At 40.9% G+C, this 14796-nt stretch overlaps 2 protein-coding genes across 60 annotated transcripts in view; one reads left to right on the plus strand and one right to left on the minus strand.

Annotated features, from left to right (window-relative positions):
* The window catches only part of KMT2E (lysine methyltransferase 2E (inactive)), a 90107-nt gene extending 86325 nt beyond the window's left edge, over positions 1–3782 (plus strand). For 5 of the 10 annotated variants that reach the window (XM_081535837.1, XM_081535835.1, XM_081535836.1 and 2 more), the window contains 4 exons: positions 102–190; positions 299–424; positions 598–695; positions 1530–3782. In XM_081535837.1, coding sequence (XP_081391963.1) covers positions 102–190; positions 299–424; positions 598–695; positions 1530–3038 — 1822 coding nt within the window. In that variant the 3' untranslated portion in view covers positions 3039–3782. The remainder of the gene's footprint in view (positions 1–101; positions 191–298; positions 425–597; positions 696–1529) is intronic. The other 5 variants (XM_081535840.1, XM_081535841.1, XM_081535839.1 and 2 more) reach the window with 1 other exon arrangement.
* A 753-nt stretch (positions 3783–4535) lies between these two features.
* SRPK2 (SRSF protein kinase 2) overlaps positions 4536–14796 on the minus strand; it is a 242472-nt gene continuing 232211 nt past the window's right edge. For 30 of the 50 annotated variants that reach the window (XM_081535870.1, XM_081535869.1, XM_081535856.1 and 27 more), the window contains one exon: positions 6965–7695. In XM_081535870.1, the coding sequence (XP_081391996.1) occupies positions 7511–7695 (185 nt within the window). In that variant the 3' untranslated portion in view covers positions 6965–7510. Of the gene's footprint in view, positions 5170–6037; positions 7696–14796 lie in introns of those variants that run through there. The other 20 variants (XR_014067247.1, XR_014067245.1, XR_014067234.1 and 17 more) reach the window with 4 other exon arrangements.

Raw genomic sequence — 14796 nt, forward strand, 5'->3', positions numbered from 1 at the left:
CCAAAGCCTTTATACCTGGGAGGATATGTTGACCATCAAGTGGCAAAAAATGATCTAGCCAGCAATAACTTTTAAACTGATAATATGACTTGATTTTAAAGGACGGCCTCAACTTCAGTGGAACAAGTGAGAGAGAGGAGTTATCAGAGAGCTTTGCTTCTCAGTGATCACCGAAAAGATAAAGACAGTGGTAAGTGAACTTGTTCCTTTGCCAATAAGTGGAGTCAGCTAATCACCCTGCACCCCGTCCTCTGCATTCCTAATGTTCTCTTCGGGTCTGCTTCTGCTTCATCTCTAGGGGCAGAGTCACCATGTGTCCCATGTTCACCGAATCATGTTCCGTCTTCTCCTTCATCTCATTCAAATCACATTCCCCAGTTGCAACCCAAGGGCCCCGTCCCTTCTTTCAGTGAACTTACGGAAGGTCAGTAAGCAGATGACCTGTCATGGTGGTTGTTTTAAATACCTTTTAAAAGCATAAAGGAGAGAGCGTTTCTAGACGTTGGTTTGAATTAATAGAATGTACATTTAAGTATTAGTAAAAGGAAATATTTATCATGTAATTTTACATTTTCTGTGATTCCTTATGCTTTACAGATCCTGATCCTGAAAATCTAGAACCCACAACTACAAATGAATGCCCATCCCCAGATACTTCCCAAAATACTTGTAAAAGTCCTTCAAAAATGAGCAAGGTAATAACATTGACCTTTGAACGTGGCCATTCTGAAAAGTGGATGGTAAAGCGCACCTGGCGATTTTTCTGCTGTACCCAAGTATCAGTTTGTGATTTCTGGACATTTTTCCTGTTAAAGTTCCAACGTGGTAAACATACTTCAGCAGCTTACGTTTGCTTTAGCAGTTTCACCCGTTATGCTAGTGTCTAGGAAATTTAGAGTCTGTTCATGAAATATTTGACCAGTCAATTAATTCTCTAAAAACAAAAGGTCAGATGACATTCATTTGAAAGAAACGCTACCTCTGTCCTGGATCATGAATACATGATGACCTAATGGGGCAGTATCTTTGAAAACTAATAATGAGGCAATCTGATTTTTTCTTTCTCCTTAAAGAACATCATTACATATTCACATACACTCATACTCGGATTATCTGTATTTGAACAATGAAAAGGTATTACAAATGAAAACAGTTGGGTGTGGGGGCAAGTTTATCTACCCAAGCAGATTTGTTGTTAGGTTGAGGATACAAATTTAAATTATAGAATTGAAACTTGCCTGAAGTGTTTAAGGTCCTTAGGGGAAAAAATGGAGATTTCCTTAATTTGTGTTCAATGAAAATTTGGGGAATTCGGTTGAAGCTTATTATCAGAACTTGTTGAACTACTTAAAAAACTGGCTTTTTAATATCTGAAACCTCTATAGTTGTCTTCAGACCTATCCTATTGCCTGCCCCTTTTAAAATGAATAATATAAACACTGATTAAATATATAAAGTGAATGTTATAATAATAAACCTCAATGTATACAGAATGTTTTATAACTTAGTAATTTGTTTTCTTTACATAGCCTGGTTCACCTGGACCTGTAATTCCTGTTCAGCCACATGGGAAAATACTTACAAAACCAGATTCCCATTGGGAGGGAACAGTTATTGTATCAGAAGCTGAGAATGGTGTCCACTTGAAAACAGAACTCCATCAAAAACAGCTGTCAAATAACCCCCAAGCACTTTCAAAGAACCATCCTCCACAGCCACTCGTTCGCTGTTCATCTGAGCAACTTTCACAAAAGCTGCCTTCTGCACCCATGAAGTTGCACTGTCCTCCGTCACCTCACATAGAAAATCCTCCAAAGTCATCGACGCCTCACACGCCTGTACAGCATGGTTATCTGTCACCAAAGCCTCCTACACAGCAGTTAGGCTCTCCCTACAGGCCTCACCATTCACAGTCACCTCAAGTTGGAACACCTCAGCGAGAGCCTCAAAGAAATTTTTACCCAGCTGCACAGAACCTTCAAGCCAGTACTCAGCAGGCAACTTCTGGAGCATTATTTACACAGACACCCTCAGGACAATCTTCGGCAACATACAGTCAGTTTAATCAGACGAGTCTGAGCAGCACGGCACCACCCCCTCCACCACCTCCACCTCCTTCTTCGTCTTATTATCAAAACCAGCAGCCCTCTGCAAACTTTCAGAATTATAATCAGCTTAAAGGTAGTCTTTCCCAACAAACTGTGTTTACATCAGGACCAAATCAAGCACTTCCTGGCACCACAAGCCAGCAAACAGTTCCAGGACACCATGTTACTCCAGGGCATTTTTTGCCTTCTCAGAACCCTACTGTTCACCATCAAACTGCTGCTGCTGTAGTCCCACCACCTCCTCCACCACCACCTGCTCCAGGACCACACCTTGTACAACAGCCCAGTTCCCATCAGCCACACTCTGTAGCACATGTAGTGGGGCCTGTTCACGCTGTCACCCCTGGATCGCATATTCATTCTCAAACTGCTGGACACCATTTGCCACCACCCCCTCCACCTCCTGGTCCTGCCCCTCATCACCATCCACCACCCCACCCTTCCACAGGACTCCAAGGTCTACAAGCACAACACCAGCATGTGGTAAATTCAGCCCCTCCACCACCCCCTCCTCCTCCGCCTTCCAGTGTTCTGGCTTCTGGGCATCACACCACGTCAGCTCAAGCCTTACACCATCCACCTCATCAAGGACCTCCACTTTTTCCTTCAAGTGCTCATCCAGCTGTACCACCGTATCCCTCACAAGCTACACATCACACCACTCTGGGACTGGGACCCCAACACCAGCCTTCTGGAACAGGGCCACATTGTCCATTACCAGTTGCAGGTCCTCATCTCCAGCCCCAAGGACCAAACAGTATTCCAACACCTACCGCTTCAGGGTTCTGTCCTCATCCTGGCTCTGTGGCCCTGCCACATGGGGTTCAAGGACCTCAGCAGGCATCTCCAGTGCCTGGACAGATTCCACTTCACAGAGCACAGGTGCCACCGACATTTCAGAACAATTACCATGGTTCGGGGTGGCATTAAAATGGACTTCAAAAACATTTTTTAAAATGTTCTGTAAGATAAACTGTATATTTCATATGTACCTGTTAAGGTACTTTTTAAAGCTTGTACATGAAACTTTGTATAAAAAAAGAAAAAACACCAGTGCTCTTTCATTGTATTTTTCCCATTTTTGCTTTTTAAAATTCCTTAAAAAATGTGCTGTTAAGCCAGTGTTAGTATCTTTTATTTTGTAAGTGAACATTCCAGCTGTTTTTCTGGCAGTAGATTTGATGCTACATGATCTTTAAATTTTATTGTTGCAGTTAAAATTCACTTAGTGAATGTTTTCTATATTATTTTATACATATGCATTAACCACACAGCTAAGTAATGGCAGTATGAGGATTTTCTTTCTATCAGCAGTTCTGTGAGTGCATCTTAGGTATAAAAAATGCAATACAGATTTTTATAGTTTGCTGTGAACATGGCTCATTTTGTTTTATCGGTTATTTGCAAGCAAAATGTAATTTAATGTATAAATGATTTTTAATGTCTCCTGACTGTAAATACTGCATTTCTTTTGCGTATATAATTGCTTACAGCTTTTCTCATTTGATATATAGCATTGTACATATGACAAGTCTTTGCAAAACTATGTGATCTTTGTGAAAGTAGTACAGTATATGGCTTTTAATTTCTTTTTTATTTTAAATATACTGTCACATTGAAGCACTGGTTGGGCATTTTAATTCATGTTAATAAACCACAATTATGTCAGTTTTACCAAATTGTCCTAACAACTTCTGAGATTGGGGTCTGTTAAAGCATTTTTTACAAAAGTTACCTTTTCCAGATAGTTTGTAAGGAGCCTTCCATTTTCTTTAGCAACTACTACCTCAGTTGGACTGGATTGCGACAAGCATCAGGAAGCAGTAAAGGCTTGTTCCTGTAATGTTCCTACATGTTATTTCGCAGGAGCAAGAGCCATAGGAAACTACCATGCTACATAAATGCTACAAACATTCAGTTATATCTGCCATCATATGAAATGAATCCATTTCATTAAAGCAGCACATGATTCAATTATAGACTGTAGAGTATCTCACCTAAAAACAGGAATATCTCACTTGGACATGTTAGCACATGACTGAAATGTCCTACTGATGAATCAAAACTATGTGAAAACCTTAAATTAACATAAAACCTTAACACAATACTGTCTAGCTATAGTATTTAAAATAGTAGGAAAAAATTTGTTTTGGGTGTACAAGACTAAAGGAAAAAGGCATTATTTCTTAGCAAAGCAAAATGAAAACGGCCTCTCAAGTGAACATTTCATTGCTGAAATATAAAATATTATTTTGGAATAATACTTATTATCTTCTGCCTCTCAGGAGGAGTAAGTCTAACCAATAGAAGGGACAGTATTTGTCAACACATCTTTCATCATCCAATTGCTTACTTTGGCACAGTATATGAAATCTGTGTATTGGAGAAAAAAGTAGACAGACTAAAAATGACTAAGATTGGCAGTAATATGTTTTACACTTTTAATCTCCATTTCCTTTTGAAAATAGCTGCATTAACATATCTCTGCTTAGGGCTAAATCCTGATCATCTTCAAATTTTAAAAGAACTTTAGCTCAACTTTGCCATCTTTGATTATCAGACAAAATTCTACTTACGGTATTCACTAAAGAAACATCTATCTGAGAAGAAACAGCTTTACATCATCCACCCCCTGGTAGTTTTAAACAGAAGACAAAGTCCCATAATCAACTATCAGTATTCACATTTCTGTAAAAGGACTGTCCTGAAGATTTAATTCCTCATAGTTTTATATTTGCCTACTACATAAATAAGTATACAGAAGCCTTTCTGTAAACTCCATTAATCTCTAAAAAGGTAATGGGAGAAAACTGGAATTTAAGAAGTATCTAATAGAAACAGTAGTTTATCCTGGTTAGCTAGCTATAGATGATCCAAGTATAGGAACAAACAAGTTAGTAAATCAGTTTTCACCTAGAAAGTTTATGCTTTTTTGAAGCTCCTATATCCATTTTTCCTCTGCCTTGGGGCAGTCCTAATTTCCAGCCAGCCAGCTTCTGAATCTGCTATAATCACATATGTGATCCACTGCTTGTCATTTTCCATGAAGACTTCACATAGACTAGAGAAAGGAAAAGACAGGACATTCAACTAAAATCACTGAGCTGGCTATAGTGTTTTGTATAACCAGTGGTTCTCATTGAGCTTATATGCATTCATCATCATCAAGCCACCAACAATCTGCTAAAAACCAAACTATACCTAATACCCTTGTATATTCTTTCTAGAACAATTGCTTTTACATTTGTAAACTAGTAGGCTATTTTATAAGTGACAGATCCTAACAAAATTAACAATAATAGTGACTTGTCTTCTAACATGAGCCAAAACTGTATTAGACAAACTATTCAAGTGTGCTATAACCCTGATAAAAATTCTTATAGACTTAGGGAAGACATACATGTATTCCGTGGTTCTCGTGAGAATGGTTCCTGTGCACGTCATGGATGGCATCACTGGTCTACAGCCACTATCTTGCACAGAACCTACAAGGTAACCTACAGCCTCATTAGAAAAACTTAGCATTCACATCACATAAATGAATGGTATCTTCCACCTCACAGCAATACGATCTAATGTTGACTTCTAAGAAAATTATGTGGTGTCATTCCCTCACAGTGAAGTGTTTAAAAAAATAAAACTGACAAGGCTCAAACAAAATGTAATTAGCATGTTTTTGATGAAATATGAATGGAAAAGGTTCACAGAAATTCTAGGTACTGAATCTATACTATAGCATGTTTTCTAGACCCATGTCATACCCCTTACAAACAATGAATGTTTTCCTCATATTAAGCCTTGATGTATGTTCTACATTTCTTTCAACAGGAATGCTGATATTTCCTTTACTTCTGGTTATACTACATTAGAAGGATAGCAAATGTTTGTTTCTATCACTTCAAATACAGGCCAATGACCAAGGCAATGTCTGGGAAAAAAAAACCAAAACACTTTAATTTTTAAGACAACTGCAAGCACCTCAAACAAGGGATTATTGTTACAACACTTGTTATCTTTTCACAATCTAGTTATTGCAAAGGCATATGGATAAATGTTAATGGACAAAGTCAAGAAAAACGAGGCACCTTGAGGAATGTAAAATTTAAAAAAAAAAAACATTCAATCCACTGATTTCTAAAAGAGGCTAAATGTACCTCTATATATTACATTCTAAAATTGTATTGCCTACTATGGTTTGTGTCCTGGATTCTACAATTTTAAGGAAATGCTTAAACAAAATTGTGTGCAACCTGCAAAGGGAAAATCATTTTCTCAACTTCAATGCATGGAAAGACAATGAAAAAGCTAGTAAAATTTGTTGTAGCCACACACAAAACTGTCTCTGGAATGAATGCAGTCCCTGTTTTCTCTGAGATGTTAGCATTCTTTCTTCCCATTGCACTGCAAGTTGTACATACCATACCTTGGTTCTAGACAAACACGAATAAGCTTTTCCAAAAAATATATGTGTATTTTTTCATTCCACACACTGAACATGTTTCTCTTGTCCAATTTAATCTACGTCGAGTTTAGCTTACAGTGCCTGGAGGAAGCAACACCACGTGGTACTGGGCCACCACATTTTTAAAGGGAAATTGCTTTTCTTCCTTAAAAGTACTTTTAATTAAAAATATGCAAAAATACAAATGGGACCACTAAACTATAATGTGTATTTTAGAACGAGAAGCATGTCCTTTCTTTAAAGTGCCATACAGGGAATGACATAACCTAGAGCCAGTTGTTTAAAATCCAATGCAAAAGGACTGTCATGGAATGAAAAGTTTGCACAGCTCCTTAGAGCAGTTAGAAGTCCATTACATGCAACTTAGGCTACAAAGCACTCAAGACTGGGTAGCTTTTCTGAAATTTGAGTCCCCATCCCATATTTAATGTAAATTAACATTTACAGGGTGCATTTACATACACTATAATACAGGAATGATGTCCCTTTGCCAGAAGATCAAATTGTACATTTCCTCGCTATTTCTTGGTTCCAACTTGATAATTTCTTAAGATTGTAAATTATATAGTACTCAGCTAAAATATTTCTTCATAAATAGTTACAAAACCTGCCAAAACACAAGGAGGAAAGTATTTTTCGTTCAAAAAAAAAAAATGACATTTGAATGTCACACAACACAAGAAACAATGCTTAGAGACATGTTATTGTTTTCAGAAGAAAAGTGGGTCAGTAAACTACTAAGCTGAAGACAAAAGCCTGCCCTTCCCCAGGATCACAGTGCACAAGAAGCAAAACGTCAAACGACAGTACCTCAAAGCAAAATAAAGGTCTGAGGATGAAGCCAGCTCACTTGTAATCCTGTTAAGAATGAGAGTCCCCTTTTAGGGCCAAATGCACTGGACAACATGTGCCAGCTCAGAATGGGTGAGTGCAGAATCTGCTAAGAATTCAACCAAGGATGCCGAAGGCATTCGCCCGCTGAAGCTCGTTTTTCTGGAACCATTTCTAGCATCGGGATCAGGAAATCTGTAAACTGTGCAGCATCTTCATGGGGCCAGCCATACTTTTCCACAAGTACATCAAAGAGGCTCCAGGGCTTCAGTTTGGTGATGTGCCGCAGTTCTCCTACAGGGAAGAACAGGCAATGTCAAGAAAGCTTCTAAAGTGCATTTCCCATTGTTGGGCCAGCCAAGTTCTTTACAATAAAGCAGATACTTACCTTTGCAACACTACACAACAACAAAGGCCAGCTTCCCCACTAAGGAAGCTTGGTGAATGTAAACAGCGGTTCATTTAAAAGGGAAGAATTCATTTGTATCAGTTCCAGGTTTCTTTAAATAAGTGGAGCATGCTGAGGACACTCAGAATATTTTCATTTGCTAAGATGGATCCAGGTACTCTTCAACTTGGGACTCTGCAACTTGCTTATTTGCTTAGAAAAAGCTTTAAGATACATGCTATTTTAAACTCCTTAAAATAGACTGTTTTTTTTCTGCAGGTTACTGTGAAAAGAAAGGGGAATCTTTTCGTCTGGAAGAGTGCTAATGAAGAGAACTTTGGGTGATGGTAGAGATATATCAATAGTTTACTGTCCAATATGGTTGCTGCCAGCTCAACACAGCTACTGAGCACTCGGGTTGGGCTTTGTGTGACTAAAGAACGGAGGTTAATATTTAGTTTAAACAGCTACAAGTAGCTACTGGCTACCGTAACAGGACAGCACAACTCTAGAGTCAATCCAAATCAAAATTCCATTGATCTCCACACATCTGTTCTAAAATCTATCAGACATCAATTTATAAAAAGCCTTAAGTTATCCTTTTCAAAATGTTCTAACTGCAGTATGAAAAGTGCGAGTCATGAACAGCCCTGTTCATGTCAGACAGAGTGACTGACATGCTAGTAAATGGTCTGGGAACTGTAACAGCCTTTTTCATAACAGGAAAAAAGGCCATTTTAAGTCAAAAGGACAGTATGACTGTCATGAAGAATAACTCATTTTCCCTGTTGGAAATGTTCACAGGAAGTCCCACAGGACCCGCACACCACGAGGCCGCCTCCGTGCCCCGGGGCCTAGGCTGCCGACAGGGGCCCTCACACACAGGCCGGGCCAGTGCCCTGCTCTGGGGATGCCTGCTGTGACCCGACCAGAGCCGGAGGGCTAGTGCACAACACACACTGACAGAGGGTCGGCCCTGTGCTCACCAAGATCTTCTCAGGAGGCCTGGTCTGTGACTCAGCATAGAGGCACACCCCTCCTCTTTCTTTAATCATAGAGAAGGTAAAAGAATATCCCAAAAGACACTATCACAATGTAAAAAAACAAAAGGAGAAACAACTTCTAATTCACCCCATGATGACTTCCTTTTGGCCTAGACTCTTTCAACCTAAGTTCTTATGAACAGGTCTGTCTACCGGGTTGTCATGATGTGCACACAGTTCTGAACAAAGAAATCACAAGACTATATCTCTGGGAAAGGGAGAGGGTGTAAATAAGTTCCTGACTCCCATGTGAGGACAGGGCACAGAGCCAAGCATGGAGACTGAGAGGCAGGTGTCTGCCATTTGAGAGGAGCAAGTGTTCCCTCTCCTGGCAGGAGACAGTCTCCGCGAGAATAAGTGGGAGCAACAAATGAATGTTCACCCCTTTACCCAGAAACTCCTGTTGTAGGAATCCTACCTAAGGAAATAAACCCTGGCCCCCAAATATGCTCACTGCAAAATTATATTACATACTCACAAAGTTATAAGTGTTCAGTCATCAGAGAATTGTGGTCAAAAACACAGCCAGACCCAGTACATATACTTGATGAATGTTATTTAATATTACTCGGTAACATGGTGGAAACTGTATGGCCACATGTTAAGTAGACACAAAAGTCAAAACTACATTCCAGGGACTTCCCTGGCAGTTCGGTGGTTAAGACTCCACACTCCCAGTGCAGGGGGCATGGGTTCAAACCCTGATCAGGGAACTTTCCATCTTTATGGCAAGCAGGCGCCCCCAGACACCAGCGTTGTTCAAGCTTGTTTCTTCCTCATTCCGCATCCTCTCTAATGCAGCTCCACTGATTCTGTGTGACTGCTGATGTCACCAGGACAAGGTTAGAGCAAACTACAGAAGCACACACGTAACATGGCAAAACCAGCTCCATGGGGGACATTACTCTGTACTTAGTGGGATAAGCACTCTCCAGGTCTGCCAATAAGAGCAACTGCTGAGCACGAGCTGCTCAGAACTGGGAATCTGCTCCTGAGGATGCCATTCTCAGACTAAACTCCATGAACAGCCACCAAGTCGACACAGCCTTCCCTGAAAGGACAGCTTCACCGTGAGAGAGGCCTTCAAATCTGAACAACAGGAAAACCAGACAAGGCGGCAAAGCTATACTATAAACTGATAAAGATGATTCCAAAAGAAATCCTAGAATATCTGACACACTTCTGACCAGGTAAACCCACACAGAAAACTGTATGTACAAAGATACTGAATACATAACAATATTGCAATAATAGAATAGTGTGTTGCCTTTAAAATGAATATGTGGATTGTGAAGGTAGGTGGGAAAACTACAATGCCAAGAAAAACAGGTAATCCACTCACTCACCCTGTCATAGTATGTACAACTTATGTTTAACTGCATAAGAAGCAGCAGCACTATCTTATGAACAGTTGATAGAAGTTACTTAAAAACAAACCCTAAGCTCCCAAACTCACACAAATTCATACATGCAGTGGCCTTCCTGGTGGCTCAGTGGTAAAGAATCCACCTGCAATTCAGGAGACCCAGGAGACATGGGTTCAATCCCAGGGTAAGGAAGATCCCCTGGAGAAGGATATGGCAACCCACTCCAGGATTCTTGTCTGGGAAATCCCACAGACAGAGGAAGATGATGGGCTGCAGTCCACAGGATCGCAAAGAGTCAGACACGGCTGAGCACACAGATTCCTAGAACTGCCAAGAAAAGGCTCCGTTAATGAGTGAGGGCCTCGAGTCCACTCATCAGCTCCAGTCTGACCCATAACACACAAGAAACACAGCCACCCCCATTCCCACCACGTATAATACAAAACAAAAATAAAACTATCAGATAGTAAAACATTTTTAAAATATTTTTTTACTATCTGTCCTACTGTACAAATAGCTTTTACACCTTGACAATTTTTTCCCTTAGGAAAATATATCAAGATATGTTTTGTTGAAACAAATTGTGCCAATACCAAAACACTTGACTGTGACAGTCTTTACTTCTTAAACCGTTTCCAACCCTTTCTTTCTTGAAGAATGCCGAGTAACACTTAACTGTCTCTCGGCATCAAGCTCTCTCACACATGCAGGCCACCTGGGTGCCAGCAAGGCCAGATGGGCAGCGCTGCCTCTCAGGCTTCCTGACCTGCTCTGTGGGCAGGATCTCCCCGACACACACACACTGAGGAAGACTGATGGCAACAGGCCTGGAAGAGGGCTCCTCCCTTGGAGTAAAGGTTCGGGTCGGCCACTCCACATGCCAGCCCCTGGCCTTGCGTTCTTGCTAAGGAAAAATATTAAGTACTTCTATTCCTCTTCTCTAGAGTATTATTTTAGGTGATTTATTAGGGGAAATGTATTAATTTGCCTGTGAGATTATAACATTCCAGAATTAAACACAAGCATGTGAGGTTTTACACCACACACAGGGGACTATAAAGCAAAATCCTGGTACTATATTACTGGTAACTAAAAAAGAAACCATGATATAAAATAAATTATGACAAATTTCAGTAGCATACACAGAGAAAGGAAACCTATCAGTAGATACAGGTACTAAGGAAGACAAAAAACTTAAAAATTTCGAATAATTTCCTACAAAGTACATGTAAGTAAATATTTGAGGTCAAATTCTAAATGAACCCTACCTCCCACACAAATAAAAATTAACTCAAATGGATCCTAGACCTAAGTAGAAGAGCTACAGCCATATGTTTTTAGAAGAAAACAGAAAAATAAATTTTCATGACCTTGAAGTAGGCAAGGGTTTCTTAGATGTTATATTAAAATATCAAAAAGCACAAGTAACAAAATTAAGAAACAGAAAACTGAACTTCATAAAAAAGTAAAAACCTTTGTAACTCAAGTATCACATGCACATTCAAGAGAAATGAAAACATTATATCCACACAAAAACTTGTACATTAATGTTCACAGCAGCATTATTAATAGCCAAAAGGTGGAAACAACCCAAATGTCCATCAACTGGTGAACTGGGAAAATCCGATGTGGTCTAGCCATATGAAAAAAAGGATGGAGTACTGATTCATGCTACCCACGGATGGACTTGGAAAGCACGAGAGTAAATGAACGAAGCGGTTACAAATATCAACATACTTTATGATTCCAATTATAAGAAAAAACCCAGAATAGGCAAATTCATAGAAAGTAGATCAGGACTGCCAGGGGCTAATGGTGGGGGGATGGAGGGGGAGTGCTAACAGGCCCAGGGTTTCTTTTTGAGGTAATGAAAACGTTCTAAAATTAGACAGCGGTAACATTTGCGTAACTGTGTGAATATACTAAAAATTACTGAACTGCACACTTTGAAAGGATGAATTGTATGGTATGTAGATTACACCTCAATAAAACTGTTACTGAAAAACTGGCACAAAGCTTACAAAAAAAAAAACTTTATAAAAGAATTCCAAGGCTGTTTAAGGGTGTGGTAAAAACAACTCACTACTGAGGCGCTCAGAATAAATGACAGGAATAAATGGGATGAACTATGATAGAATTTACCTGAACATGCTGTAGCAATTTCATTGCCATTTTTTCTTAAACCATATGCTCAAATTTTAGTAGTTAAACAGTAACTGAAACCTAGTCTCAGCTGTGGCTTGTTCTCTTCCACATGCCTTTGCTATGTGCTGCATTACTACCGGTAGCCAGTGACATCATCACACCATCTCCTACCGCAACTCCCCCGGGGGGCCTCTGTCATACCGCCTCCATGCAGGGACCTGTGGGATGACAGGCATTACCAGGACTGGCCCAGCACGGGGACCGCTCCCACCCTGCTTCCAGCTCACAAAGGCCGCCCTACAGCAAAGACTGGGACTCCAGTGAAGATTTCAAATGTACGCACTAGGGACAGAACCCCACTTCTTCTGGCAGCCCTAGCCCCTGCTCACATGGAGCTCAGGTCGTGAGAGAGTTTATCACAGAGAGGAGAAACCAGACTTCTTATAACACAGAATTAATGCTCCCGATAAAATCAGAGTTCAAGCAGTTTATGTTTCAAAGGCTTTAAGGCTCACAAGTATGAAGACACTTTATTCTAGTTATTTCCAGAATCAAGCTCCCACTGAGCGCAGCCGAGCTGACACGCGGCTGCAGGCCCATCTCAGCATCTGGCAGCTGAAGGGCCGACGCCTCGTCCTTCCTCCCCAGTGGTGCCAGGCCGGGCAGCCCTCACGTTTTCAAACCACTCTAAGCATGCCTGGGCATCTTCCTGTCTTCACTGAGTATGCCACATGGAAATGCTATGATCAAGAAGGTTTTAAACTTGAAACCAAGCAGATCAAGCGGGGCACTACCCAGCCAGTGCACAGGAGCTCCACACAGGAGCTTTTCTCTTCACAGAAGTAAGAGAACGTGATGATTTTTAGGTAATTCTAGAGATAAGTTAAAAATCAACCTAACAAGTTTCATCTGAACATTAAAAATCAAGAATAGTTCCTCTACTAAAACGCAGCTCCTGAGAATTTCCTAACAGTCCAGTGATTGGTAGCCCACACTCTCACTGCCGGGGCCCAGATTCTATCCCCAGTCATGGAACTAAGATCCCACAAAGCGGAGAGATGCAGCCAAGAAGAAAAAACAAAAAAAGACTGAAAACCCAGCTCCTGAGTTTCACCCTCTCCTGCACTTTTCTCCTCCTTCTACTGGGCATCACTTACCCTGAAGGTGTGCCTGCAAATGTAGTCCTTTGACTACACATGAGTTTCTTGCATGCTCTGAAATTTCCCACTGTACTGAAGAGGTCTCTGGTCTGATGCATACTATCACTCACATATATTACAACACACTCAACACCCTCATCTAGAATCAAGCAGCTTTTTCTTTTTAAAGATAACCATCTCCTTTGATATTTCCATCCTCAATACAGCAACTTTTACTAAAATGATGGCACCACAGAGTACCTGTTTGGCAGAACAATGAGGTGTGCTCCTGGCTGTACTGTTTTTCTCGCCATCACCTGAGGACTAGGATACTTTCCTAGGTTCGTGTCTTAGTCCATTCAGGCTGCTTATAGCAACAAACTGACTCCTCATAGTCCTCGAGGCAGGCGCCGGTGTGGGTGGCTGAGGGCCCTCTTCCAGGGCAGACTCTGTGTCCTCTGGTGTTGGAGGGGCCAGCGAGCTCTCCAGGTGTCTCCATAAGGTACTACACCATTCATGGCTTGATGCGCCTTCTAACAGCCCTGCTCCTAACACTGTCACCTTTAGGGGTCAGGCACAGGTTTGGAGGAACCCATACCGACACCCAGACCAATGCAAGACAGCATGGGGACAAGATCCAGAGGCGCTCACTTCTGCTGGGGCACCCCTTGACACACAAACCAAGATGGCTTTTCTTATATATCTTTGATGGCTAGTCCCACACTCAAAGGAAAGAGCAAAAGATTAAATCCTAATGTGGTTAAGAACAGTAATTACATTTCTGGCCAAAAAAATCCACCTCAATTTCAAAATGCCTGACCAAGAAACAATTCAAACTAGCAGCAGTTATTTTATCCTGAATTATAAGCAAGATGATGCACCGCATTTTTAGCTTTAAGGCACACAGCCTGCTCCTCTTTCCCGGCCTCAGGTGAGATGTGCTTCCCGCCCAGGGGGATGGGGAGCAGGGAGTCTGCTGCTCAGCCCTCTCAAGCCCCCTGCTTTCCAAAGAGGCATAAACAAAGTAATGGCAGTTTTCAATTTCACCTTTCTCTACCAGTTCTGGCACAAAGGTATTTTGAAAGAAATTTTAAATGGATACATTTAAGATCCCATTATTTCTAAAACATATGAACACTCCCCTTACTGGTGGAGGCATGCCAACACACATTTTAACAGCCAGGCATCCCCCTCATCCCAAGGGACACGGTGAAATCAACTTCAAGACAGACTCTCACTCATCATCATACTATTCCCATGAGTTCTGTGAAAGCCCTAGATCCCTCATGAGTTTCAGAGTTACTACAAATCAG

This window comes from Giraffa tippelskirchi, chromosome 10, assembly GCF_054371585.1.
Source record: "Giraffa tippelskirchi isolate mGirTip1 chromosome 10, T2T-mGirTip1v1.2.pri, whole genome shotgun sequence".
Taxonomy (NCBI): Eukaryota; Metazoa; Chordata; class Mammalia; order Artiodactyla; family Giraffidae; genus Giraffa; species Giraffa tippelskirchi.